We start from the raw sequence: 26,344 nt of genomic DNA, 5'->3' as shown, positions 1-26,344 counted from the left end.
TTCGCTTATGGTGTACACCAGGGATGCCCAACCTGCGGTCCTCCAGCTGTTGCAAAACTACAACTCCCAGCATGCCCGGACAGCCTACAGCGGGGCATGGTGGGAGTTGTAGTTTTAAAACAGCTGGAGGGCTGCAGGTTGAACATCCGTGGTGAGGAGATATAGCCATGTCTACTGCATTCACATCCAGAGCTGCATTCAGGATCCAGATGCTTGGTTTATCAGCACAAACATCTTCCAGTCCAACTGAACTCCATTGTATTGCATTGTAGAAGATGTGGTTTTCTTTATCTGGCATTAAAGCTTTTATCTGTGTGTGCTAGTGTTCCCCCACCGCAGATTTAGCATAGTGACTTGGTGGGGGTCTCATTGCTTTGATCCCCACCCATAAACCTCCACAGGAGTTGCCTCAGCTCCTTTCTGTCTGGATGCCAGCTTGATGATCAGTTGATCACCGTGGATCTGGCTTAAAAAACCTCAGCCGTCTATACATTTCCCCTGCAGCGGCCACTACAGGAGAAAATTAGTATTACACGGATTCCACCAGAGGGAGAGCTGCATACTAGAAGAGGATCCTAAGCATGGAACACTTCTCCATGACAGATAGATTTTTGCAACTTTTTTATGGGGTATGAGTCATAATGTGTGAAATAGCAAAAATCATTAAAAATATATAATTTTCAATTGTAACAACCAGATACTCGTTTATCACTTTCCCTTTATTCTGTTGTTTTCTTTAAAAGGAGGACAAAATTTCCATACACCTTCATAAAACCTTATTAAAAATGAATTCAGTTCTCCACATCCAAAGGAAATTGTTCACTTTTTGCATCAATCTTAAAAAAAACTATTACATAGAAATTAGCAAAAGAAAAAGGCCACATAGAGAAGGAAAGGTCCGGATATTGGGCAAATACAATCACAATGATACAGTTCTGCGAGTGGATGATACATTAGAACGGAAAGGCCTCAGTTGGCATTTTGATAGATGGCGGTTGAATGGTGGGGCGCCGTAATATTGGGGATGCGCTACATAGACGATGTACTGATTCTAAAGGATACATTGTTTCATATGACAGTGTTATTGCTGCCACAAGTTCTAGATACAATGTTTCTTCATATACTTAACCCTTTATTATCCTTCTCTAGTATGCACTACCTTGTAAATCTAATAATCATCAATACATCATTGTAATATTCAGGGTCGGGTGTCCAGTTTATTTGAAGGATTTACACTCATATCTCATACTCCAGTCACAGCTGACTACTGCACTCTAATGCATTGCATCTTGAGAGATGTATTTTATGACCATCACATGGCTGTGCCGTTTCGGATGCCTCTCAAGAAGCCATTGTTACTGGTAGTGGTTGTGAAGCTACTGTGCCAACGGATTTGGCTTTGGGCTAAACCTACGGGTGTTATCCTGGTGGCTTACCATTTAACCCCTCCTACAGGGATCTGGACTTTGCTGCAAGAAACTTACCAGGCTGCTACCTCATGGAGATGTCTTCATATGGTTGGCTGCTCACCCATGGGGTCAAGAGACACCAGTGGGTAGCACTAAAGGGACAGGCAAACTCGCAGTCAGTAACAGGCCGAGGTCACAGCAGCCGAGTATGTGCAAATCCAAGAAACAGGTCCAAGATCAGGGCATGCAGCAAAGGGTTAATATGGTAATCAGGCAGCAGAGGGTCAGAATCCAGGAATCAGGCAGAAACCAGCACATGGGCAGAAAATCAGATACGGCACATCTTAGGAGGAGCCTGCAGACTAGGGAATCTATTGCTCAGGCAGAGAATGAGACAAATAGCACAGTATATATAACAGAAGCCGATTAACACATTAGAAACAGCCTGTCTGCTGAACACAGAACCAATTGAGGGCATAACCCTTGCAATACTGCAGAATGAGACATGGTTAAATGAATATGCCCAATAGACACACAGGGCTTGATGCTGCAGCGCTGGACGTGTGACAGACACAGTGTGAATGGTACAGAGACTGTGCCCACCCGGGGTAGTGGAGCAGTGGCAGACGCGGGCCGTCGACGTAAAAAGACATAACAACGTATGCTCTTTACAAATGCTGATTCAACAAAGGGAAGAGAAGACGTGACATGTCCCAGCCTAACAGGAAGCCAGAAACCAAAAATAATGCAGTTTTGGGTGTGACTGGAGTATAGGACATAATGTATTCCAAAAGACAAATAAAGCAGAGACATTTAAGATGAGAGATTTATTTTTTTTCTAAAACTGCTTGCTGGCCAAAGAACTTCACTATACATGGGCCCAGTGTTAGGACAAGAGTCTCATGATGCAAATGTATTACGTTAAAAGGGTTTTCCACGATTTTTTTTTACTGATGACCAATCCTCTGCATAGATCATCAGTATCTGATCAGTGGGGGTCCGACACCTGGAATCCCCACTGATCAGCTGTTTTGAGAAGGCAGCGGGGCTCCTGTGAGCGCCATGCCCTTCTCGCAGTTCACCTAGCATAGTGCCGTACGTTGTATAACGACTGTGCTTGGTATCGCGCTCAGCCCCATCCACTGCCTTCTCAAACAGATGATCGGTGGGGGTCCTGTTTGTCGGACCCCCACCGATCAGATACTGATGACCTATCCAGAGGATAGGTCATCAGTAAAAAAGATCTTAGAAAACCCCTTTAATATTAGTCATGGAACCATACTACTTGTTCTTCCAGAGGCAAATAATGACAATCCTCATCTGTGCTTTCCCTTACTTTCCAGCCTTATATGAATCATTTCTAGGTGTGGTGTGGGCGGCAGTGACCATGCCAGAGCTGATAATTAGGCTTTTTGTCTGATGCTTCACACAAACCAACTCTACTGTAAATGTCTTGAAATTGATTTTGCTATTCCATTGTACCCTTAGAATTGGTTATACCTCTTTCAATGGTCCCTTAGGCAACTGCATACTCTGACTGTCCTTGTCCGTGCCCTGAATATACTACGTTCTTATGCATTTTACCCACCAATTTTTCATAATGAACTATAACAGATGGGGAATGTGACCAAGAGTTGGACCTCTCCTCCACGTACACCCCAGCACAGATACAAAAAATCACTAGATTCTGAGAATATAACCAACATTTTCAGTGGAAAATTGTGAAAGCTAGAAGATGACCCTTCTTTCCTCCAACATCTGATGGTAGAGTAGAATTGGGACACCCCCATATATATTAGATGGTTGGCCAGTTCAGTCGAAGTCATCATTATTGGCCACCTTACGTTATGTTTTAACTCATCATAAGCCACTACTTGAGTAACCCTACAGTTTTTTTGCTGTTGAATACAACAGTAACATCTTCTTGACCTGCTAATAGCCATGGACCACATCCTGTCCTTCAATGCTGACAGTTTCCTTATACACCATATACTGCAACTCATGTCCTTGTCTCCTCAGAACACCACTCATATGTATATTACAGAACATTGGTTATATCTAGCAGTAGTAATGCACATCATGAAAGGCTCTCATGTAGGGATGAACATTGGATTGTATGTTCTTGTAGGGATTTGCCCAATGCATTGGTCACAGTGTTGGGTGGCGTAATAAGCTGGTACTAGTATAAGGCAGCAAGACACTATGATGACTATTGTGAGGATCTTGTGTGGAAACCTCATGGTTTTAGCAGAGGGAAAACCTCCTAGAGTTGATGTTCATTTTGGTAACCCCAATAAGTTTAAGGGGCGTAGAAAGGCCAAATGACGACATCATGGGGAAGTCACATAGAAGGTCCGAGAGCTCATCCCTTTCCTCCAGTTCATAGGTGGCATCATTCAGCATTCGTCGGTGGAGGTGACAAGTCTGCTCAATCTTCAGCTTGTTGATATCACTGCGAAGCCTCATGAGCTGTCGTGCCAACTGCTGGTCCTGAAGGCGCATCTCTGTCTGTTAAAAAGAAAAAGATATATAATTACAGATTGAATAAATCAAGGTTGGGCAATCAGCAGTGACAACCTATGTGCCTATTTCCCTAGCCTATTTCTCCTTTGCCAAAACACTCATAATCAAAGACTCTGGATGAATGTAATGGGACTTCTACTCAAGAACCCTCTAGAATATAATCATCTCATGATGAAAGAAGATACTGTGTCCAAGGGTTATCAACCTATCGGTGGATCGATGTCTAGGAAGTTTATCTGTTCCTTCTATCAGAAAAAAGTTTATCCTTCTATCAGAAAAAATTATGCAGCCGCATCTCTTGGTCACATGTTTTGGCATTGAACACCAGACAACGTTTGTTGTAGCAACTGGCATTTGGCACAGGAAACAGATCCAACAGATCTTGGTTATCTCAATAGAAAAGAAGTGTAAAGTAGATGCCAGTAGATGCCAAGGAAGATCACCGGGGGCCCTGCACATCTCAACCCTCAGGAAACAATGTGAACGTCACAGCTTCTGTACTGGTGGAAAATGCCTTTGGTTCCCGGCCAATGTGAAGGATTTATTGGCTTCTACTAAAATAAAAAACACTGACAGGAGATTTGCCTGTTAAATCTAGTGGTTTGCAACTTTTTTTTCCAGAGACTAAATACAAAAATAACGTGCAGCGAAGCATGAGAACATTCCTCAAACAGGACAGTTTTTAATAGTCTTAAAGACTGCATTGTGGGGCTCCATTGAGTGAAGAATCTCATGGTGACGTACATCTCAGGATAATATAGAGATCTATCATCATCTATTTATACCTTTGATGGTATATATGAGTGGACATCCTTTATATATGCAGGAAAGAAGGTTTCTACCCCAACATAACAGGGAGTTACATAGTTGGTAAGGTTGGAACCAGGTCCATCAATTCCAATCTAAAATGTTACAGTGAAGATCCAGAGAAAAGCAAAAAAAAAAAACTGTGAGGCCAATGCCAATTGCCCCATATTATGGGAGAAAAAACTCCCTTTCTGATCAAAAATCTGGCAATCAGAATAAATTCCTGGATTAACATCCCATCTCTACTGAAAGAGTAGTCAGACTATGGAGCTCTGTCCCAGAGGAGATTGTGATGGTGAACTCACTAAAAGAGTTGTGGAGAAGCTGGATGTCTGGAGTGTATTAATATTATAATTAATAGTTAGATTACTGGAGAAGGGTCACTAGTCCTGGGAGTTATTCTGATTTTGAGTTGAGAAGGAATTACTTTTACCTTAATTATAGGCTGAAAGGGTAAGTTTTTAGCATGACAAATTATGTTACTATGCAATATAGCTACTATATTACTGTCATCATACTGCTCATATGTACTAGAATATAACTACTATAATACTGCTCCTATGTACGAGAATATAACTACCGTACTGTAATACTGCCTTCTATGTACAAGTATATCACTACTATAATACTGCTCCTATGTACAAGAATATAACTACTATAATACTGCTACTATGTACAAGAATATAACTACTATAATACTGCTCCTATGTACAAGAATATAACTACTATAATACTGCTCCTATGTACAAGAATATAACTACTATAATACTGCCTCCTATGTACAAGAATATAACTACTATAATACTGCTACTATGTACAAGAATATAACTACTATAATACTGCCTCCTATGTACAAGAATATAACTACTATAATACTGCTCCTATGTACAAGAATATAACTACTATAAAACTGCCTCATCTGTACAAGAATGTAACTTTTATATTACTGCCTCCTATGTACAAGAATATAACTACTATAATACTGCCTCCTATGTACAAGAATATAACTACTATAATACTGCCTCCTATGTACAAGAATATAACTACTATAATACTGCCTCCTATGTACAAGAATATAACTACTATAATACTGCTTCTATGTACAAGAATATAACTACTATAATACTGCTCCTATGTACAAGAATATAACTACTATAATACTGCCTCCTATGTACAAGAATATAACTACTATATTACTGCCTCCTATGTACAAGAATATAACTACTATAATACTGCCTCCTATGTACAAGAATATAACTACTATAATACTGCTCCTATGTACAAGAATATAACTACTATAATACTGCCTCCTATGTACAAGAATATAACTACTATAATACTGCTCCTATGTACAAGAATATAACTACTATAATACTGCTCCTATGTACAAGAATATAACTACTATAATACTGCCTCCTATATACAAGAATATAACTACTATAATACTGCCTCCTATGTACAAGAATATAACTACTATAATACTGCCTCCTATGTACAAAAATATAACTACTATAATACTGCTCCTATGTACAAGAATATAACTACTATAATACTGTTCCTATTTACAAGAATATAATTACTATAATACTGCTCCTATGTACAGGAATATAACTACTATAATACTGCTCCTATGTACAAGAATATAACTACTATAATACTGCTCCTATGTACAAGAATATAACTACTATAATACTGCTCCTATGTACAGGAATATAACTGCTAAAATATTACTTAGAAATTAAAAATTAATACAAAAATAAGACATCTATGTAATTATGGGTATTTTGGTCTATTACATGCCAACTACATAAGTAATAGTGTGTATTAGGTTATACAGTGTATTATGCAGTCATGTGATATCACATTTGGCGTCAGTATATGATGGCTGTAATTGACTCCCACTGTGCAGTAAAGCTGGTCTGGGGGGATGGCGGTCATCACCCGCTGACCTGGGCTGAGACTGTAGCTTTGTTTAGCTTTTTACAGCACTTGGCAGCATACAGGAATCAAGCAGCGTCTTTTATGAGCGGAGACAAGTTCATGTCAGGCTCCTCTCTGAGCAGTCTGAGGTCTGGACAGGACGTAGTTTAGGAGCGGCTGGCATTGTCAGGGTTATCCTTCTACTGGCACCAATAGCCATAAGGAATACAAAATGATTCTAGAAATCAGCAGCATGATGTTTTCACTAGTTTTAGGCCTCCTGCACACGACCGTGTGGCTTTTTCAGTGTTTTGCAGTCCGTTTTTCACGGATCTGTTGTTCCGTTTTTTGTTTCCGTTGTGTTTCTGTTTCTGTTCCATTTTTCAATTCCGTTTTTCCGTATGGCATATACAGTATACAGTAATAACATAGATAAAATTGGGCTGGGCATAACATTTTCAAAAGATGGTTCTGCAAAAAACGGAACGGAAACGGAAGACATACGGATGCATTTCCGTATGTGTTCTGTTTTTTTGCGGACCCGATGACTTGAATGAAGCCATGGAACGTGATTTGCGGGCAATAATAGGACATGTTCTATCTTTAAACGGAACGGAAATACAGAAATACGGAAACGGAATGCATACGGAGTACATTCAGCTTTTTCTTGCGGAACCATTGAAATGAATGGACCGTATACAGATCGCAAAAACGGCCAGTAAACGGGGAAAAAATACGGTCATGTGCAGGATGCCTTATACAGATAGGATGCCATTCCTATAAATACCACATTGGTAATTGGAGAACCCCGTTACAGAATGGAAATAGGTTTAATCTAAGTGAACAGAGAGGAGTGCCTCATTCAGGATCATCAGAAAAGAGCATCTATGTCTCTGGAGGACCAAGCATTACATGACCAGCCCATTGATTGTAATGGACACCATGTAATTCTTAGTTTCCCCTGTGGAGGTGCTATAGAAAAGTTCAACATTTCCTGCCAGGTTTCTCAACAGACTGTAATTGATCGCTTCATTTCAGCAGTATAGTCCCCTGCCATCAGCTTATTTTGAAGAGGACTCTTCTAACAAGGAGAAATTATGAAGAGTGGACAACCTCTTTAAATGATGTATTTCATTAACTGTAGAGATGAGCGAATCAATTCTAGCAAATCGATATGTCTCATCAGCAGGACCTCTTCACCTTTTGAGAGCCTGTCCCCACAGATGAAGACTTGTCCACCTGCCACTAAATTGACAGGGCTGAGCATTTAGCCTGGCGCTGACAATTTCCTGCCTGCAATGCCACTCCGATTAGAAGAGCAAGGACAGAGGTTCAGCCTTGGAGGCGCCACTACCAGCCCCTCACGGGTAAAGAAGTCCCGCTAATGAGACAAATCGATTCCAGTGCTTACTTGTGGTGTGGTAGTTATGCCTGAACACCTGATTGGCAGGGTGTTAGATGAGACCAGATCCTGAGGAGTGGACCCTTTTAAGACTTTGGCCACCTTAAGAAGTCATCTCATTTCTAGATAAGGTCTACAACTTGATGACCGCCGGGGGGTTCACGTTTAGCTCTATACCCTTTGAACTCTTGTGACCCCCCAATATGAAGGTTGTTAATTATGTTAATGGTCGCTGAGGTTACTTCTCCCTCGTCTACATTATTAATGACACCTTAGAACATTTAGAGCATTTACCAGCAGGAACCGGAGATCATAGATGCACAGAAATACATAATTCATCAGGGAATGAAAATGTTGGAAAATGAAGGTCTCATTTCCACTCTATGTTCATGAAATCTGTCTCTTACCCCAAAGTGTACCCACAGGGGGGTGCAAGGGTTGCGGATACACCCAGTCAATTCTGTTTTAGGGGTTGTCTAGGATTACATTAACATGGCTGCTTTTTTTCCAGAAACAGCGCCACTCCTGTCACTAGGTTGAATTTTTTATTACCACTTATTTAGTTCAATGGAACCAAGCTGGGGTACCAGACACATCCCATGGAGAAGTGTGGTGCGGTTACTGGTAGAAATCAGCCATGCATTTTTTTTTAATTCATTGTATCCCTTTTTAATTTCAGATTGGTGGGGGGGGGGGGGGGGGCGGAATGAATCCCGGCTCCCCCGCCGATCAGCTCAAAGGGTTGCAGCTCTCCAAGAAGAGCTGCTACCCCTTCCTCTTATAACAAGCACAGTGCCATTTATTGTATTGTGGCTATGCTTGATATTGCAGCTCAGTCCTGTTTACTCGGATGGGAATGACCTGCAGAAAGGCCATGTGACCAATGGATGTGACACCACAGATCAAGGAAGAACAGCGAACAGGAAGGGGTGTCGGAAGTCAGACCCCCACAGTCTAGGTAGTGATGAGCTGTTCTGAGGACAGGTCATCAATGTTTAGTTTCTTATCAACCCCTTTTTAGGGTGCTCGTCCATCCTGGGTAGCTATTGGCCAAAGAATGCGGCAGCATGGTGGTTCAGTGGTTAACAATGGTGTTTTAAGCATTGGGTCCTAGGTTGGAATCCGACCAAAGACATCATCTGCATGGGTTTCCTCCCACATTCCAAAGACACACTGATAGGGAACATACATTTCTTTGTTTACGGCTATGGGCATGATATTCCAATATGTCAGATCTTTTATTACCCTGACATATACATGAAATAGTTGTCTGGTCTTGACAAAATTAAAGTATTTGGAATCGATTGTGTGTGGGCAACTTTAGATTTGTGGACCCTTAAAGGGGTATTCCCATCACACAAAATGGGGGCATATCGGTAGGATATGCCCCCATTGTCTGATAGGTGTGGGCACCTACAACGAGAACGGAGCGAGAAGAGTTGTGGCTGGAGGTCCGGTCCCCACCAAGCTCTGCTCCCCGCTGCTTCCATACAAGTTACACTCAAGCCCCCGCTCCCATTCATTTCTATGGGGCCAACGGAAATAGCCGAGCCATCTCTCAGCTATTTTCGGTATCCCCTAGAAATGAATGGAGAGCGGCTGCGCATGCATAGTGCACCCTCCACTACTTTCCCCGCTCCATTCTCTGTTTAGGTGCGGGTCCCAGAGGTATGCAATATGCCCCCATTGTCTGTGATGTCAAAACCCCTTTAATCTTGTTTTTAAAGGTAAGTAAAAGTAGTGATCAGATGCATTAATCATGAACAGGACACCGAACCCTTTGGGTTGATAAGAGGGATAGACTGAGCGCTGATTGCAAGAAACTACTTCTACTCAACCTCCTTGACACTGGTCATACAATTAGATAAAACATTTTCAAACTCATCGATTTTGGTGATTGAATGTATATGTGGATCTCCTGACTCTCCATGGTAGTAGATGTCTGGAGAAAGAAGTATCAAGCTTGTTGGGTTTCAATATGGCCAGCTATAGGACACCCAGGAATAAGTTTACTTTGGAAGAGTCACTAAGTAGTTGGCACCAGTTATCCAAAAATTCTAAATTAAGTGCGTGGCCCCATCAAGATGCTGAAAACCAGCAGCCGAATTAGGAGCCAAGAGATACTAGAGGAAGGTCATTAGAATACCCGCTTCTGGGGCATCGAAACTTTCAAAGTAAGATCAATCTTATGGATTAGTTACCGGCATCTAAGCATGTTATACCATCCTCAACACAAAAATCCTCTTATAGTTAATGCATCTGCTTTTTACTTCAGAGACTGAATCAAATGTTATGCACACAGCAGAATTTCAACAGCAGTCATCAGTAACCTGAGAACAGACGGCAACTTACCAGCTCCTTCCTGAGCCAAATTAGAGCCTCGTCGATGCTATCAAAGCCATGGATCTTCCCTGACGTGAGTATGTTGTTCTCCTTTGGGGCAGATGTGGTCTTCTGGACCGTTTTTATCTCTAAAGCTGAACATATTCCCTCTCCAGTCTCTTTTTGTTCCTCCACCTCTTGCTCCACAGGAGGATTTGGACTTTTCCAAGGCTGATCCTCCAGTCTTGCCCTCCATTCTAGATAGGATGGTCTCCTAGTCTCTAACCTTAATTTCTCAGTCAGGGCTTTCAAGTTTCGTAGATGATCGTCTGTTGGTGGGACTGCGTTACCTTCAGCTTCATCTTCTGGTTCCTCAACTTGTATCTTTGGTAATGACATGATATTGTGACACCTCAAGACTGATTCTAGTAAAAATAGTCATATGGTCTACATCATGCTTTAAGACAATCCCAGAGAAACTTCCTACATGAGCTTCATTGAATTTGCCGATTCATCAGCTTGATTGTAGCATCTGAAAATAACAAAGTGGGAATGGATGTCATTAAAACATGACTCGTTAAGCAAATAAAATGAAACAAGTGACTGGTAAACAATGCATGAAGACTTTCTGGTTTTGCAAAAAGATAAAAACATTTACATGACACAGATAAAGTTAATATGTGATGGATTAGGAATTCACTATGAAGTCGGCCTGAATTATGCCACAGTTCTACAAGATGCTGAATGTTGACCTCTTTTAAAGGGGTTCTCTGGGATTTTGATATGGATGGTCTATCCTTTGGGTCACTACAACAGAGAACTATGATACGGTATCTCCACATGAAATGCCAGCGTATATGACAAGGATCTATCTAACAACCTTTTCAAGGTCCTGAAAATGTAGGGTTAGAATTTACCATAAGTTTCTAATAGGTGAAGGTGTAACAGCAGCAGCTGTTGTGAGCTGCTGCTGCTGCTCCTCATACTCTGCCCGGCGTCCTGGACGCACTTCCCGCAGTTTTCCATCCAGTGGGTCCGGCCACTGGGTCCACTCTGTCCCTCTACGCAGGCTGCAGCCTGGTTGCTGGCTAGACCTCTCGCTCTCTGGGTCCCTTGGGCTCTTGAAGAGCCAGCATGCATGCACCTGCATTTTCTCCAGCCATGTCCTGGCTACACTGGATACTTAAGGTATATTCCCCTGTGGAAGTGTGCCTGAGCAATAGAATTCTTTAGCTTGCTAAGTTCTCTTCGAGGTGTGCTGTTTTGCTGTCTGCTTGTGTACCGACCTCTGCCTGTTTACCCGTATTGCCTCTCCCCTGCCTGACCTGTGACTGTTACTGTATTGACCATTCACTGTCTGCCCTGACCTTGGACTATTAACCGTATTACACGCACTCCGCCAGCCCTTACCTTGGCCTTTCCCTAGCTACTTATTCTGCGTAATCCCTCAGTGCTCCATACTGGTGTCTCTGACACCTGTGGGTCAGCTCTTAAGCACATGGAGACTACTCCAGGAGGTAGCAGGCTGGTGGTTTCCCTGCAGTGAAGTCCAGATCCCTGTATAAGGGTTAAAGGGTGAACACCAGAGGACTGCCAGGATAAGACCCTTAGGATTAGCCCCAAGCCAAATCTGTATAGTGGTTCCACACCCACTGCTGTAACAGAAGGTACCAGCTCTGGACCCTCATTTTTTGGGAGCGTGATGGTTCCCTGCCCCCCGCATCGCTGTGAAATGCAGTCAGTGACCGCAAGACTTCGGCAGAGACTGAATGGAGATGCGTATAGCTGCTTCTATGCAATTCTATAGTAGTTGCAAAAACATGAGCAAACTTCCTGGACCACACCTATCAGACCCAAGCATTTCCATAAATATCTTACAGGGTAAGACCTCTTTAAATAACAATATCAGTGATTATAATAATATTTGTAAGAAATACATTACCTCTGGTCTCCAATCCTTAGGACTTAATTACTTGTAGATGTTATTTATTCTTTTGATATTATCTAACCAGAATGGATTACATTTCTGGGAGAATGTAGAAGATGTTGAAGCCCTTCATGCTAATGTTTAGTTGTATGTATATCTGAAGTCCTTGGCAGGTTCAGTTTTATTTACTCAGTGATATTTATATAGTCTAAGTACACAAGGCTTCTAGTAAAGGCAACTATAGCACTGGTGCAATATATACCAGTGGAAAAAAAAAATTCTTGAAGGAGTTAAGATAAAAAGCCTATTTTTGTATCACAGCAGGGGGAGATGCCACAGATTATTCACGTGACCTTACTTTAATATATACCCTGCTGCAGAACCCAAAATAAAGGGTGCACCACCTTGTGTGTGATCATCGGCCAGGCACCACTAGGCCAGTGGCATACCTCCAGGCCCCGTGGGGAAAAGGGGCCCACAGTGAACCAAAGACCCCGTCCCCTAATTACACTCATTACTGTCCAGCTCCAGTATAGTATCCGTATGATCAGTGGAGAGAGCTTAAGGACCTGTGATGATGTCATCACAGGTCCTCTACATCTAGTAAAGGAACTACACATGTCCTTCAGCCACCAATGGCATAGAGAAGAACAGCAGGATCAGCTCTCCACTGAGACTAGAATGGAGTGGTAAGAGGAGGTCATCCTCCTTTCTCTTCATTTGCTTCCCATTCCCTATTTTTACTCATATCTCACTCATATATATATATATATATATAATACTGCCGACAGTTACAACCACTATTACGTCATGTACCTAACACAATAACTATAATATATAACTGACCACCTACAGTCATGTGAAAAAATTAGGACACCCTTTGAAAGCATGTGGTTTTTTGTAACATTTTTAATAAAAGGTTATTTCATCTCCGTTTCAACAATACAGAGAGATTAAAGTAATCCAACTAAACAAAGAAAACTGAAGAAAAGTCTTTTCAAGATCTTCTGTAAATGTCATTCTACAAAAATGCCTATTCTATCTGAGGAAAAAGATAGGACACCCTCACATGTATTCCCTCTTAAATTGGCTCAGATCTCACACAGGTATATCACACCAGGTGCACATAATTAGTAGATCGTTACTCTGCATGTTGAATGAGGCTTGCCCTATTTAAACCTCAGACATTTAGTTTGGTGTGCTCCTGACTGTTGAAGTGAGAGTGAGCACCATGGTGAGAGCAAAAGAGCTGTCAGAGGACTTCAGAAAAAAGATTGTAGCAGCCTATGAGTCTGGGAAGGGATTTAAAAAGATCTCAAAAGATTTTGAAATCAGCCATTCCACTGTCCGGAAGATAGTCTACAAGTGGAGGGCTTTCAAAACAACTGCCAACATGCCCAGGACTGGTCGCCCCAGCAAGTTCACCCCAAGAGCAGACCGCAAGATGCTAAAAGAGGTCTCCAAAAACCCTAAAGTGTCATCTCGAGAACTACAGCAGGCTCTGGCTACTGTTGATGTAGAAGTACATGCCTCTACAATCAGAAAGAGACTGTACAAGTTTAACTTGCATGGGAGGTGTGCAAGGAGGAAACCTTTGCTTTCCAAGAGAAACATCGAGGCCAGACTGACATTTGCCAGAGATAAAGTTGACAAAGACCAGGACTTCTGGAATAATGTTCTTTGGACAGATGAGTCCAAAATTGAATTATTTGGACACAACAGCAGAGGACATGTTTGGCGTAAACCAAACACAGCATTCCAAGAAAAGAACCTCATACCAACTGTGAAGCATGGAGGTGGAAGTGTCATGGTTTGGGGCTGCTTTGCTGCAGCAGGACCTGGTCAGCTCACCATCATAGAATCCACGATGAATTCTACTGTGTATCAGAAGGTGCTTGAAGAACATGTGAGACCATCAGTTAGAAAATTAAAGCTGAAGCGGAACTGGACCATGCAACATGACAATGACCCAAAACATACTAGTAAATCAACCAAAGATTGGCTGAAAAAGAAGAAATGGAGAGTCCTGGAATGGCCAAGTCAAAGTCCAGATTTGAATCCCATTGAGATGCTGTGGGGTGACTTGAAAAGGGCTGTACGTGCAAGAAACCCCTCAAACATCTCACAGCTGAAAAAGTTCTGCATTGAGGAGTGGGGTAAAATTTCCTCAGACCGATGTCGAAGACTGGTAGATGGCTACAAGAACCGTCTCACTGCAGTTATTTCAGCCAAAGGAGGTAACACTCGCTATTAGGGGCAAGGGTGTCCTATCTTTTTCCTCAGTTAGAATAGGCATTTTTGTAGAATGACATTTACAGAAGATCTTGAAAAGACTTTTCTTCAGTTTTCTTTGTTTAGTCGGATTACTTTAATCTCTCTGTATTGTTGAAACGGAGATGAAATAACCTTTTATTAAAAATGTTACAAAAAACCACATGCTTTCAAAGGGTGTCCTAATTTTTTCACATGACTGTATATCTGTACACACTGCATCTATTATACCTTATACTTCTCACATCAGTACACTGCTCTATATATATATATATATACAGTACAGACCAAAAGTTTGGACACACCTTCTCATTCAAAGAGTTTTCTTTATTTTCATGACTTAGAAAATTGTAGATTCACACTGAAGGCATCAAAACTATGAATTACATGTGGAATTATATACATAACAAAAAAGTGTGAAACAACTGAAAATATGTAATATTCTAGGTTCGTCAAGGAAGCCACCTTTTGCTTTGATTACTGCTTTGCACACTCTTGGCATTCTCTTGATGAGCTTCAAGAGGTAGTCACCTGAAATGGTCTTCCAACAGTCTTGAAGGAGTTCCCAGAGATGCTTAGCACTTGTTGGCCCTTTTGCCTTCACTCTGCGGTCCAGCTCACCCCAAACCATCTCGATTGGGTTCAGGTCCGGTGACTGTGGAGGCCAGGTCATCTGGCGCAGCACCCCATCACTCTCCTTCATGGTCAAATAGCCCTTACACAGCCTGGAGGTGTGTTTGGGGTCATTGTCCTGTTGAAAAATAAATGATGGTGCAACTAAACGCAAACCGGATGGAATAGCATGCTGCTGCAAGATGCTGTGGTAGCCATGCTGGTTCAGTATGCCTTCAATTTTGAATAAATCCCCAACAGTGTCACCAGCAAAGCACCCCCACACCATCGCACCTCCTCCTCCATGCTTCACAGGGGGAACCGGGCATGTAGAGTCCATCCGTTCACCTTTTTTGCGTCACACAAAAACACGGTGGTTGGAAGCAAAGATCTCAAATTTGGACTCATCAGACCAAAGCACAGATTTCCACTGGTCTAATGTCCATTCCTTGTGTTCTTTAGCCCAAACAAGTCTCTTCTGCTTGTTGCCTGTCCTTAGCAGTGGTTTCCTAGCAGATATTCTACCATGAAGGCCTGATTCACACAGTCTCCTCTTAACAGTTGTTCCAGAGATGTGTCTGCTGCTAGAACTCTGTGTGGCATTGACCTGGTCTCTAATCTGAGCTGCTGTTAACCTGCGATTTCTGAGGCTGGTGACTCCTCTGCAGCAGAGGTGACTCTTGGTCTTCCTTTCCGGGAGCGGTCCTCATGTGAGCCAGTTTCTTTGTAGCGCTTGATGGTTTTTGTGACTGCACTTGGGGACACTTTCAAATTTTTACAAATTTTTCGGACTGACTGACCTTCATTTCTTAAAGTAATGATGGCCACTCGTTTTTCTTTACTTAGCTGCTTTTTTCTTGCCATAATACAAATTCTAACAGTCTATTCAGTAGGACTATCAGCTGTGTATCCACCTGACTTCTCCTCAACGCAACTGATGGTCCCAACCCCATTTATAAGGCAAGAAATCCCACTTATTAAACCTGACAGGGCACACCTGTGAAGTGAAAACCATTTCAGGTGACTACCTCTTGAAGCTCATCAAGAGAATGCCAAGAGTGTGCAAAGCAGTAATCAAAGCAAAAGGTGGCTACTTTGAAGAACCTAGAATATGACATATTTTCAGTTGTTTCACACTTTTTTGTTATGTATATAATTCCACATGTGTTAATTCATAGTTTTGATGCCTTCAGTGTGAATCTACAATTTTCATAGTCATGAAAATAAAGGAAACTCTTTGAATGAGAAGGTGTGTCCAAACTTTTGGTCTGTACTGTATATATATATATATATATATATATATATATTGCAGGGTTTTGCTCTGGTAGACAGACTAGCGGACGCAGTATAGAGGCAATCACAAAGTCTTTAAACTAAACAGTTCAGTGTTTATTCACACATAAGGAAAAAACAAAATGACCGTTCACAGTCTTGGTGTTTGTTCACACCATGCAATGTCCATAGAACAAAATCTTCACCTGGTTAGCAGTTTTCCACCCGCAGTCCACAGCAGGCTTTAGGGGCCTGTTTCCTGGCATGCGGCTCTAAGCCCTTTAGCACGGCACAAATTCACAGGTCCCAAAACACAGATTCCCCAGCTTCTCTGTCAGCTGAAGGATAAACCACACCCAGCTGAGACTGCTGGCTGGGTTTTATATAGGCCAAAAAAGACCCGGCTTGGAGCGTGGGGAGTAGCCATCCACCCAGCACTTTGGCTACTCCCAGTAAGAGCCGGCCCGGATCGGCTTTACAGCCATACTAACAACAAACAGTGTCAGTCAGCACTAGCTGCCACTGACACTTAAAACTACTGGCTCTTACCTCACCGAGGCCAGGAATCTCGGTGACACATACCTTCCATCAATGACGGCCCCTTGCGCCTTCCTACAATATATATATATATGTACACACATACACACACTGCATTATACATTATAATAGATGCTGTGGACACAGGTATGTAGTATACCCAGCAGTGTAGTGATATCCGCAAACTAAGCTGTAGAAACCAGTGTCAGGCAGCTGCTGCCAAGGCCAATTAGATAATGGGTTGCATCAAAAGGGGCATAGATGCCCGTGATGAGAACATAGTCCTACCACTTTACAAATCACTGGTCAGACCACACATGGAGTACTGTGTACAGTTCTGGGCTCTTGTGAACAAGGCAGACATAGCAGAGCTGGAGAGGGTCCAGAGGAGGGCAACTAAAGTAATAACTGGAATGGGGCGACTACAGTACCCTGAAAGATTATCAACATTAGGGTTATTCACTTTAGAAAAAAATACAACTGAGGGGAGATCTAATTACTATGTATAAATATATCAGGGGTCAGTACAGAGATCTCTCCCATCATCTATTCATTCCCAGGACTGTGACTGTGACGAGGGGACATCCTCTGCGTCTGGAGGAAAGAAGGTTTGTACACAAACATAGAAGAGGATTCTTTACGGTAAGAGCAGTGAGACTATGGAACTCTCTGCCTGAGGAGGTGGTGATGGTGAGTACAATAAAGGAATTCAGGAGGGGCCTGGATGTATTTCTGGAGCGTAATAATATTACAGGCTATAGCTACTAGAGAGGGGTCATTGATCCAGGGAGTTATTCTGATGCCTGATTGGAGTCGGCAAGGAATTTTTTCTCCTAAAGTGGGGAAAATTGGCTTCTACCTCACAGTTTTTTTTTTGCCTTCCTCTGGATCAACTTGCAGGATAACAGGCCGAACTGGATGGACAGAGGGCTTTTTCAGCCTTATAAACTATGTTATTATGATATGTGAGGTACAAGGTATAACAGATGCAGTGTGTACATATATATAGTATATACAGCAGTGTACTGATACATCAGGTATAATAGGTGCAGTGTGTTAAGATATATAGTATATACAGCAGTGTACTGATGTGTGAGGTATGAGGTATAATAGATACAGTATGTACAGATATATAGTATATACAGCAGTGTACTGATGTGTGAGGTATGAGGTATAATAGATACAGTATGTACAGATATATAGTATATACAGCAGTGTACTCATATATGAGGTACGAGCTGTAATTTATACCTCATAGCCCACAGAGGTGTCTGGCAGCGGCTTTCTCCTCTCTCCCCATTAAAAACATATACACGCTTGGCTGAACCGAGGATGCATGTGTATGGGGGATTCAAGAGAGAGAGCTGTCAGTTGAGCAAGCACTCAGCTGACAGACATAGAAAGTGTAAGGGCAGGCTGTCACTATTTGCCTATCATTATATACATAATTCAGTACACTAGTGACGTCTTCCCGGAACATTGTATTGTCTGGGTTGCACATTGTACAGCAGACCGCAGCTCAGGCACGGCGTGTTCCTCCAAGGAGAAAAGACTCTGCTGTGCTCTTTATGATAGCCGGGCCAGAAGTAGGACAGCGTCTGCCAGCAAAGCATTGACTTCCGGCATTTCTGTAGTGGAGGGTTTCTTATTGTACTGAAGACCCCTCTGTGTGAAGTAAGGGGCACGTGGAAGTATCATATGGACAACTGATGAATGTCTCCAAATGCCATAATATGGTATCTGACTTTAAAGGGAATGCGTCATCAGAAAATCACCAACGTTTTTATGTTAAACATATTTTTAGAATTTTTGTTTTAATTTTCCATGTCATTATCATGACAAAAAATGTCCTAAAATCGTGCAGTTTCCACATTGGCCACTAGGCCTAATAATATGTGGAGACTTCCTGTTCTGTTCAGTAGCCATCACATTATCGTCACAGGCAAGAATACAATGACAAGTAGCACCTCTATATAGATAACACAGGATCCACCATTCACAATAGGTGATATCACAGCTTATCTGCTCCCTCCTGACCTCTGCACAGGTCACAGAGCATGCCTAGAAAACTCTCCCATAGAAGTCAGTGAGGCCCACCCCTGACCATTGTGTATATGGCCCATGTGGCTGTGTCTCAAAGAACAGGAAGCCTTGACATAGTTTAGGACTAGTGGTCAGGGGCGTCGCTAGGTTAAAACATTCGGGGCCTGGGCCCCGGATGTTTTGTCCCATGCCCCGAATGTCCTGCCTACCTGCTAGATACAACTGTATAGCCGTACACAGAACGGCAAATACAATTGAATCTAATATTGGGATGAGGCGAAGGACCTTTGGTGACATCACAGGTCATGTGATCAGCAAAACAGGCTGTGATAGGATGACCAGGATGATGTCACCATCCAGGTCATCCTATCACAGCCTGTTTTGCTGTTCACATGACCTGTGATGTCACCAAAGGTCCTTCGCCTCTTCCCAGTTCAGGACTGGACCGGAGTCAAGAGGAGAAGGAGCCTAATGGTGATGTCTGTACAGGAGAGGTAAGTGAAGGGAGAGGCAGAGAAATGCTGGGAGTTGTAGTTATTTAACTGGGATGTATTTTAGGGCTGAAGGGAGGGATGTTATTGACATGGAACTGTGTGCTTGAGGTGGCTGGGGGAGGGAGGGATGTTATTTACATGGGACTGTATGTTGAAAGTGGATGGTGGGGGGGAATGATGTTTATGTACATGGGACTTAATGTTTAGGCTACGTTCACACTTGCGTTTGGTGATCCGCTTGTGAGATCCGTTTCAGGTCTCTCACAAGCAGCCCCAAATTCATCAGTTTAACCCCAATGCATTCTGAATGGATGCGGATCAATTCAGAATGCATTCGTTCGGCTCCGTGCGGTCCCCCGTTCCATTTTGGAGGCGGACCCCAAAATGCTGCAAGCAGCGTTTTTTGTGTCCACATGGCCTTGCAGAGCCAAATGCATCCGTCCTGACTTAGGCTACTTTCACACTAGCGTTCAGAGCGGATCCGTCTGCATTATATTGTTAAAAAAATTCTAAGTGTGAAAGTAGCCTGAACAGATCCGTCCAGACTTTTACATTGAAAGTCAATGGGGGACGGATCCGTTTGAAGATTGAGCCATAGTGTGTCATCTTCAAACGGATCCGTCCCCATTGACTTACATTGTAAGTCTGGACGGATCCGCACGCCTCCGCACGGCCAGGCGGACACCCGAATGCTGCAAGCAGCGTTCAGGTGTCCGCCTGCTGAGCAGAGCGGAGGACAAACGCTGCCAGACTGATGCATTCTGAGCGGATCCGCGTCCACTCAGAATGCATTAGGGCTGGACGGATCCGCGTCCACTCAGAATGCATTAGGGCTGGACGGATCCATTCGGGGCCGCTTGTGAGAGCCTTCAAACGGAGCTCACAAGCGGAGCCCAGAACGCTAGTGTGAAAGTAGCCTAACAATGTAAGTCAATAGGGACGGATCCCTTTGCATTGACACAAAATGGTGCAATTGTAAACGGATCCGTCCCCCATTGACTTTTAATGTAAGTCAGGACGGATCCGTATTGGGACTTAGAAATTAAAATCTAATACAAACGGATCGGTCCTGAACAGATGCATTCGTTTGTATTATATCGGTGCGGATCCGTCAGTACATGACAGATCCGCACGAACGCAAGTGTGAAAGTAGCCTTAGGGGGTGATGTTTACATGGGATTGTGCGTTGGAGGCGGCTGGGGAAGAGGTGATGTTATTTACATGGGACTGTATGGTGGAGGGAGGATTATAACTGCAGGGGGCACTGCAGATCCAGGGGACATTATAGGCGTTCTTATTACTACTGGGGGCTCTATAGGAGGGTCTTGTATATCTGCCTTATTTCTACTAAGCGCACTATGGGGGCCTTTTTACTACTGTGGGGTCTGTAGGGAGATTTATTACCACTGGGGGAACAATAGGGGGCCTTTTTCTACTAGGGACTCTGTGAGGGTATTATTAATATGGGAGGGCATTGTTGAGGAGCATTATCACGGTTGGGGCAGTGTTACTAATAAGGGCATTCTAGAAGGGAATTACTATTGGTGGGACTATGAGGAGCACTATTACTATGGGGGGCAGTAATGTTTCTTTAGGATAGTATTTTGGGGTATGGGGGGGGGGGGGGGTTTGAGGTTTTGGCATAGCAAGCAGCAGGATAACACTGTGGGGACTCCAGTTGGGGGATAATGAAAGAAAGTGAGGAAGCTAAGATATCTGTGTGTCGCACTCTGCAGAGACGAGGCGGCTGAGAGAAATTGTCCAGACCGAATGGAGAAGATGATGACCGAGAGGAGACGTCCCCTGAAGGCCCTGGATGTGACAGGTAAGTGCTGCTGTATAGCAAGTACAGCATAGTGCGGGGGGGGGGGGGGGGCATATTTATTGGGGCTTGTGCCCCGGATCTTTTGAGACCCTAGCAACGCCCCTGCTAGTGGTCATTGTGAAAACTGCAGGATTTTAGGATTTTTCAAAGGCGTTTTCAGAGACTTATATACCGATGACCTATCCTAAGGGTAGGTCATCAGTATCTGATCGGTGGGGATCTGACACCCAGGACCCCGGCCGATCAGCTGTTCGTGAAGGCACCGGCTCTTGCAGCAGCAGTCTTCTCGCAGCTTAGCCTAGGCTAAGTGACGTCACGTTCATCAGTCCCATGACCTAGTGAAGTGAGTGTGGCTGAGCAGCAATACCAAGTGGCTATGTCTACAACCAGCACAGAAAGGGTGGTGTTGGTGGTGGAGGAGTGTCTGCTGGCAGTAAGCATGGAGTACCACAAACCACATATGGTCAAGACATGGTGGTAGAACCAATAATACCACTAGTGAGTCCTCCTCTATTGATGGGCTCCATAAAAGCAGCCACTCTGGCTGTTTCGCCCTATGATGGGTTAACACGATAGACACCAGTGGTAATGAGAGCACCTTGCAAGGATTTATTTGTCCCAAGCTAAAAGCCTCGCCTGTGCGATCAGGTTTCAGATGTCCTAAGATGATACCTGTAGTGAAGACCCCGGACTCTCTGTTTTAGTTCAGTACAATATGGAAATCTCAGCCTTTTATCCGACCCATAGTTGGTAAAAGTCACCCTGTCTGGTCTAGACGCTTCACAGCCTGTGGGAATCATCTGCGCACAATGCAGAGAAGAGACGTGGGAGTATCAGGAATCCTTTGAAACATGACATAGATACAAGCAGCCCATTAAGGTACAGCCACCATTCATACAGCAGATGCTTTGTGGAACCATTCATAAGGATGACAAGGAAATTGCTATTGTCGTTCTTAGGATACACACCCGAAAAAAGACAAACCTGCCTACTATTCCGTCCTACAGGTAGATGTGGGGTAGGGCCATATTCAGAAACGTGGTGGTATTATAGGAATGGCTCTATAGTGTGCTGAGAGGAGGAAGTAAAGGAGTCATACACATTAGAATGAAGTTGTCCAAATTCACAGATTTTGACTGGACTGGATAAAGATAAAATGTGTATTGGGGTCTCTCAACTCTCCCCTGATGGCAAATGTTGGGTCAAGTCAAGGTTCAAGATTGTTGGATATCAATATGGCCGATTGTTTGTTTCTACAGCAGATGAGCCACCACCAGAAGTGCCTGGCAGCGACTTATTCCTTAATCCCTATTTAGAATACATTCACATTCGGTCAGAATGAATAGTGTATGAGCACCTTAAGGAATAAGACGGTCATAGATGTAATGGTTTCCCCCAATTTGTTACGTTTTTGACTATTTTCATTCTTGGGATTCTTCTCAAGGAAAGGGCCTACATCTGAGAATCAAACGATGAGAAACAGACCCTAGTAGCAAGTTACTGGCTCTAAAGTTAGCCCCAAATGGGGTTATTTTCTGATGAAGGATCATCTACTGATGGGCCAGTCAACCAGGGCAGTACTCCTGGTGCTGCTGTCAGGGGCCCAGTCAGTAAAGAAAGGGTCCGTATCTGGCCTGCTGCCATAGGGCCAAAGCTTCTACACAACAATGAGACCTGTGTAGTTTCACCATGTGTTTTCCTCTGGACCCAAAGTCAGCTCCAAATGGGGTTGTCTTCTGCCAAAGAACCATCTAGTACTGACAGGCCAGTTTGGCTCTGGTCAGCAGGACACTACATCTGGTACTGCTGCCAAGAGCCTAGTCGAAGTGAATAAAAAAAGGGTCTGTAACTAGCTATTGCACCAAAAGGCCAAAACGTCTTATGTTACGGGCAGTGGTTGTGGAACCACTGTATCAACTAACCGGTTTCACTTGGGGCTAGCTATATGGGTGTTATCCTGGTAGTCCCCTGGTTTTCACACTTTAACCCCTATACAGGGATCTGGACTTCAGTGCAGGGGAGCCACCAGGCCACTACCTCTTGAAATAGTCCAGGTATAGTTGGCAGCTGACCCACAGGGATTAGAGACACCGGTGCAAAGCACTGAGGGGTCAAGCTATAGTTGTAGTCAAGAGACAAGCTGAGGTCAGCGTAGGCAGTGTAAAAAACGAATCCAAGAAACAAGTAGGGTAGGTGTTAATGAGGCAATATTTGAAACAGGCTAAGTTCAGGGCAGGGGGCTAGGACCTAAATTTGGTTGTCAGGCTTGAGTTTGGTACACGGGTAGTCAGACACAGAATGACACCTTTACTAGTAACTAGAGATTGGGTAAGCTCAGGCACCCTTCCAATGGGTAGGATGCCTAAAATGCATGGGGATGACCAGCCATTAGTTGGGGAGGGATTTCCACATGGGCATGCTGGTCCTTTAAGAAGCAGAGAGTGAGCATGTGCACCCTATGAAGCAGCCCAGGAGGCCTATAGACCAGATGTGCTGTCCGCAGCCTATGGAAGACACTGGAAGCTGGAACTGCCAGAGGTAGAGGAGCAGGGAATGTGAGTATTGCAGGGCCTGTGCCCACAGGAAGGAACGAGGCAGCAGCAGGCACGGGGCATCATAGCAACATTTTCATCATAATGGACCTCATGTAATTTCATCTTGTGTCTTTCCCAGGGGCAGACTCATTGGCCATATGGGACTAGAAATTCTTGATGGCCGCCCTGGGGGTAAATTCTATTCTTTTGGGCCTAGTAGTGGTAATCAAACACAATTATCATTGTTTTCTGGATGATCTGAGAAATGGCTACATCTATGACCACCATAATGATGATCAAAAAGGTCTTGTTACAATTTTCACTGGAAAAATATATCTTAAACTGCATTTGGTTTGGTTCTGGATTTACTAATGAGCAGATGGATCTTCATTCTTCGCTCTTAACAATACAACAAGTTATGGACTTTCCCAAAGACATTCTCACGTTGCCATCACCGATTGTGGCGAGTATCCTACTATAAACAACGGGAGCAGAAGAAAGGTGAGGAGCAAAACCAGAGGTTGTCGCCCGGAGAATGGTTGGAATATGACAAAGCAGAGGATGAGATGAAGTCATAATCAGAAGATTGCCAAGCGAGGAGTTCAAAGTACCAAGTAACAAAACTGAAGTAGCAAGAAGAAAGCAGAACCGAGAAGAAATGCTATCTATGACCAAGGTCAGAAACAAGGGACATTACACACAAGAAAGTATATGCATCTGCCACCATGTACAGTATGTCATCACAGCAGGCCAGTCATCAAGGAAACGTGATATGACCATGATGGAAGAACAGGGCAAAGTCAGTAACAGGCCTCAGGTCCAATGACTCTGTAAGTGATTGGACCTCTGGGTCCCAGAAAACCAAATGTGTGTGGAGCTGAGATGCTGTGTCATCAGGCTCAGCCCTGGCACCTATTGCATTGGGTGCCATGTTATAGGAATTCTGTAAAAAAAATAAAAATCTATATTTTTCTTTCCTATTATCTTCCCTCCTATTTACCCAGCTTCGAAGGCGATTGTCCACGACCAAATATTGATTTCTTATCTCTGGATCCAGTTACACGGAGACATCAAAGCTGGAATATTTGCAGGAGGTGTGAAGTTATTGAAATGTCAGCCTTCTCTCTGACAGTCCACGGTCAGTGTGTGTACTACACTATGTACTATGTTCCACCTCGCCGGTCGCCTCTGGGCGTGTAGTGGTCATAAATAAGAAAACTGGTGTGTGGTTTCCATGGAAACAAGTGCAGTAAGGGGACGCAATGAAAGATTCTTTCTGGCAGTTCGCAATTACGCAGAACACGGAGAAACTCGTTTACCAGAAGCATTGTTATTTCGTGCACCCGGCTGGTGGGGCCAGGAACATTTTCTTAAAGGACTGGCAAAATAAAAATCTATTGTGTAGAATGGATGACTTGCAATTTGTTGTATCCTGTTATCAGCCATTTCACTCTAGAAAGTCATACATCTCCTGCTCTTGTACTGGGTGACAGAACTGACAACCTAACTGGTTCTCACCCAGATTCTCCATGATAGGCTGAAACTCTTCTCAGTACGTTACAAAGCCCACCCATTCACCAAAATATGCCGATGCCTGCACCTGAGGACACCGGTCCCATGCCAAACTCCCACCTTCATGAGAGTAGGCTAGCCCTGCCTATTGATGCTGTCATTTGTAGTTTGGTACCTGGACCCAGGGCAGTAACTTTAGGGGGTTCAGCGGCTGCAGTTGCACCTGGACGGAAAAGACCTCCCTGCCCAATATGGGAAAATGACTAACCTCAATCATTTATCAAAATATGCTGATGCCTGCCCCATGAGGATGCCGTCCCATGATAATTCCCACCCTTGTAAGAGTAGAATAACCTGATAACCACTGACCCAGGGGTGTAACTGTTGGGCGTGCAGTGGTTGCAGCTACACCTGGGCCCTAAAGCTTGAGGGGGCCCAGGGATATCCCTGCCAAAGACAAGCCCTACCCATTCATTAAAATATGCCGAAGCCTGAGCCCAAGGACACCGGTCCTATGTCAACTCCCACCCTCATTAGAGTATAATGACCTTTTCTATTGAGGCATTGGTTTGCAATTTGATACCTGGACCCAGGGGTGTAGCTGTAGGGGGTGCAGCGGTTGCAGTTGTACCAAGGCCCTGTATCATCAAGTGGCCCAAAGGATCTCTTTGCCTAATATAGGGAACTGCAAACCCATAATTATGCCTCTGCCTGTACCTGAGGACCCTGGTCCAATGCCAACTCCCACCCTCATAAGAGTAAAATAGCCTGATATCCTCTGAACTCAGGCATGTAACTGTAGGCTTGTACCTGGGTACAAAGGAACTCCTTGCCCAATATGGGTGATTCACAAGCTTGACCCATTCACTAAAGTATGCCAACGCCTGTACCTGAGAAGAACGGTCCCATGCCAACTTCCACCCTCGTAAGAGTA

The 26,344-nt window shown here is 43.6% G+C and overlaps 1 protein-coding gene across 3 annotated transcripts in view; it reads right to left on the bottom strand.

Annotated features, from left to right (window-relative positions):
- Positions 1-700: 700 nt before the first annotated feature.
- The window catches only part of FAM167A (family with sequence similarity 167 member A), a 40,212-nt gene continuing 14,568 nt past the window's right edge, over positions 701-26,344 (bottom strand). For all 3 annotated transcript variants that reach the window (XM_044291813.1, XM_044291815.1, XM_044291814.1), the window contains exons 2-3: positions 10,414-10,915; positions 701-3,917 (exon numbers count right to left, since the gene is read on the bottom strand). In XM_044291813.1, the coding sequence (XP_044147748.1) occupies positions 3,654-3,917; positions 10,414-10,782 (633 nt within the window). In that variant the 5' untranslated portion in view covers positions 10,783-10,915 and the 3' untranslated portion in view covers positions 701-3,653. The remainder of the gene's footprint in view (positions 3,918-10,413; positions 10,916-26,344) is intronic.

This window comes from Bufo gargarizans, chromosome 4 (genome assembly GCF_014858855.1).
Source record: "Bufo gargarizans isolate SCDJY-AF-19 chromosome 4, ASM1485885v1, whole genome shotgun sequence".
Lineage (NCBI taxonomy): Eukaryota > Metazoa > Chordata > Amphibia > Anura > Bufonidae > Bufo > Bufo gargarizans.
This window is presented reverse-complemented; position numbering and strand designations above follow the sequence as displayed.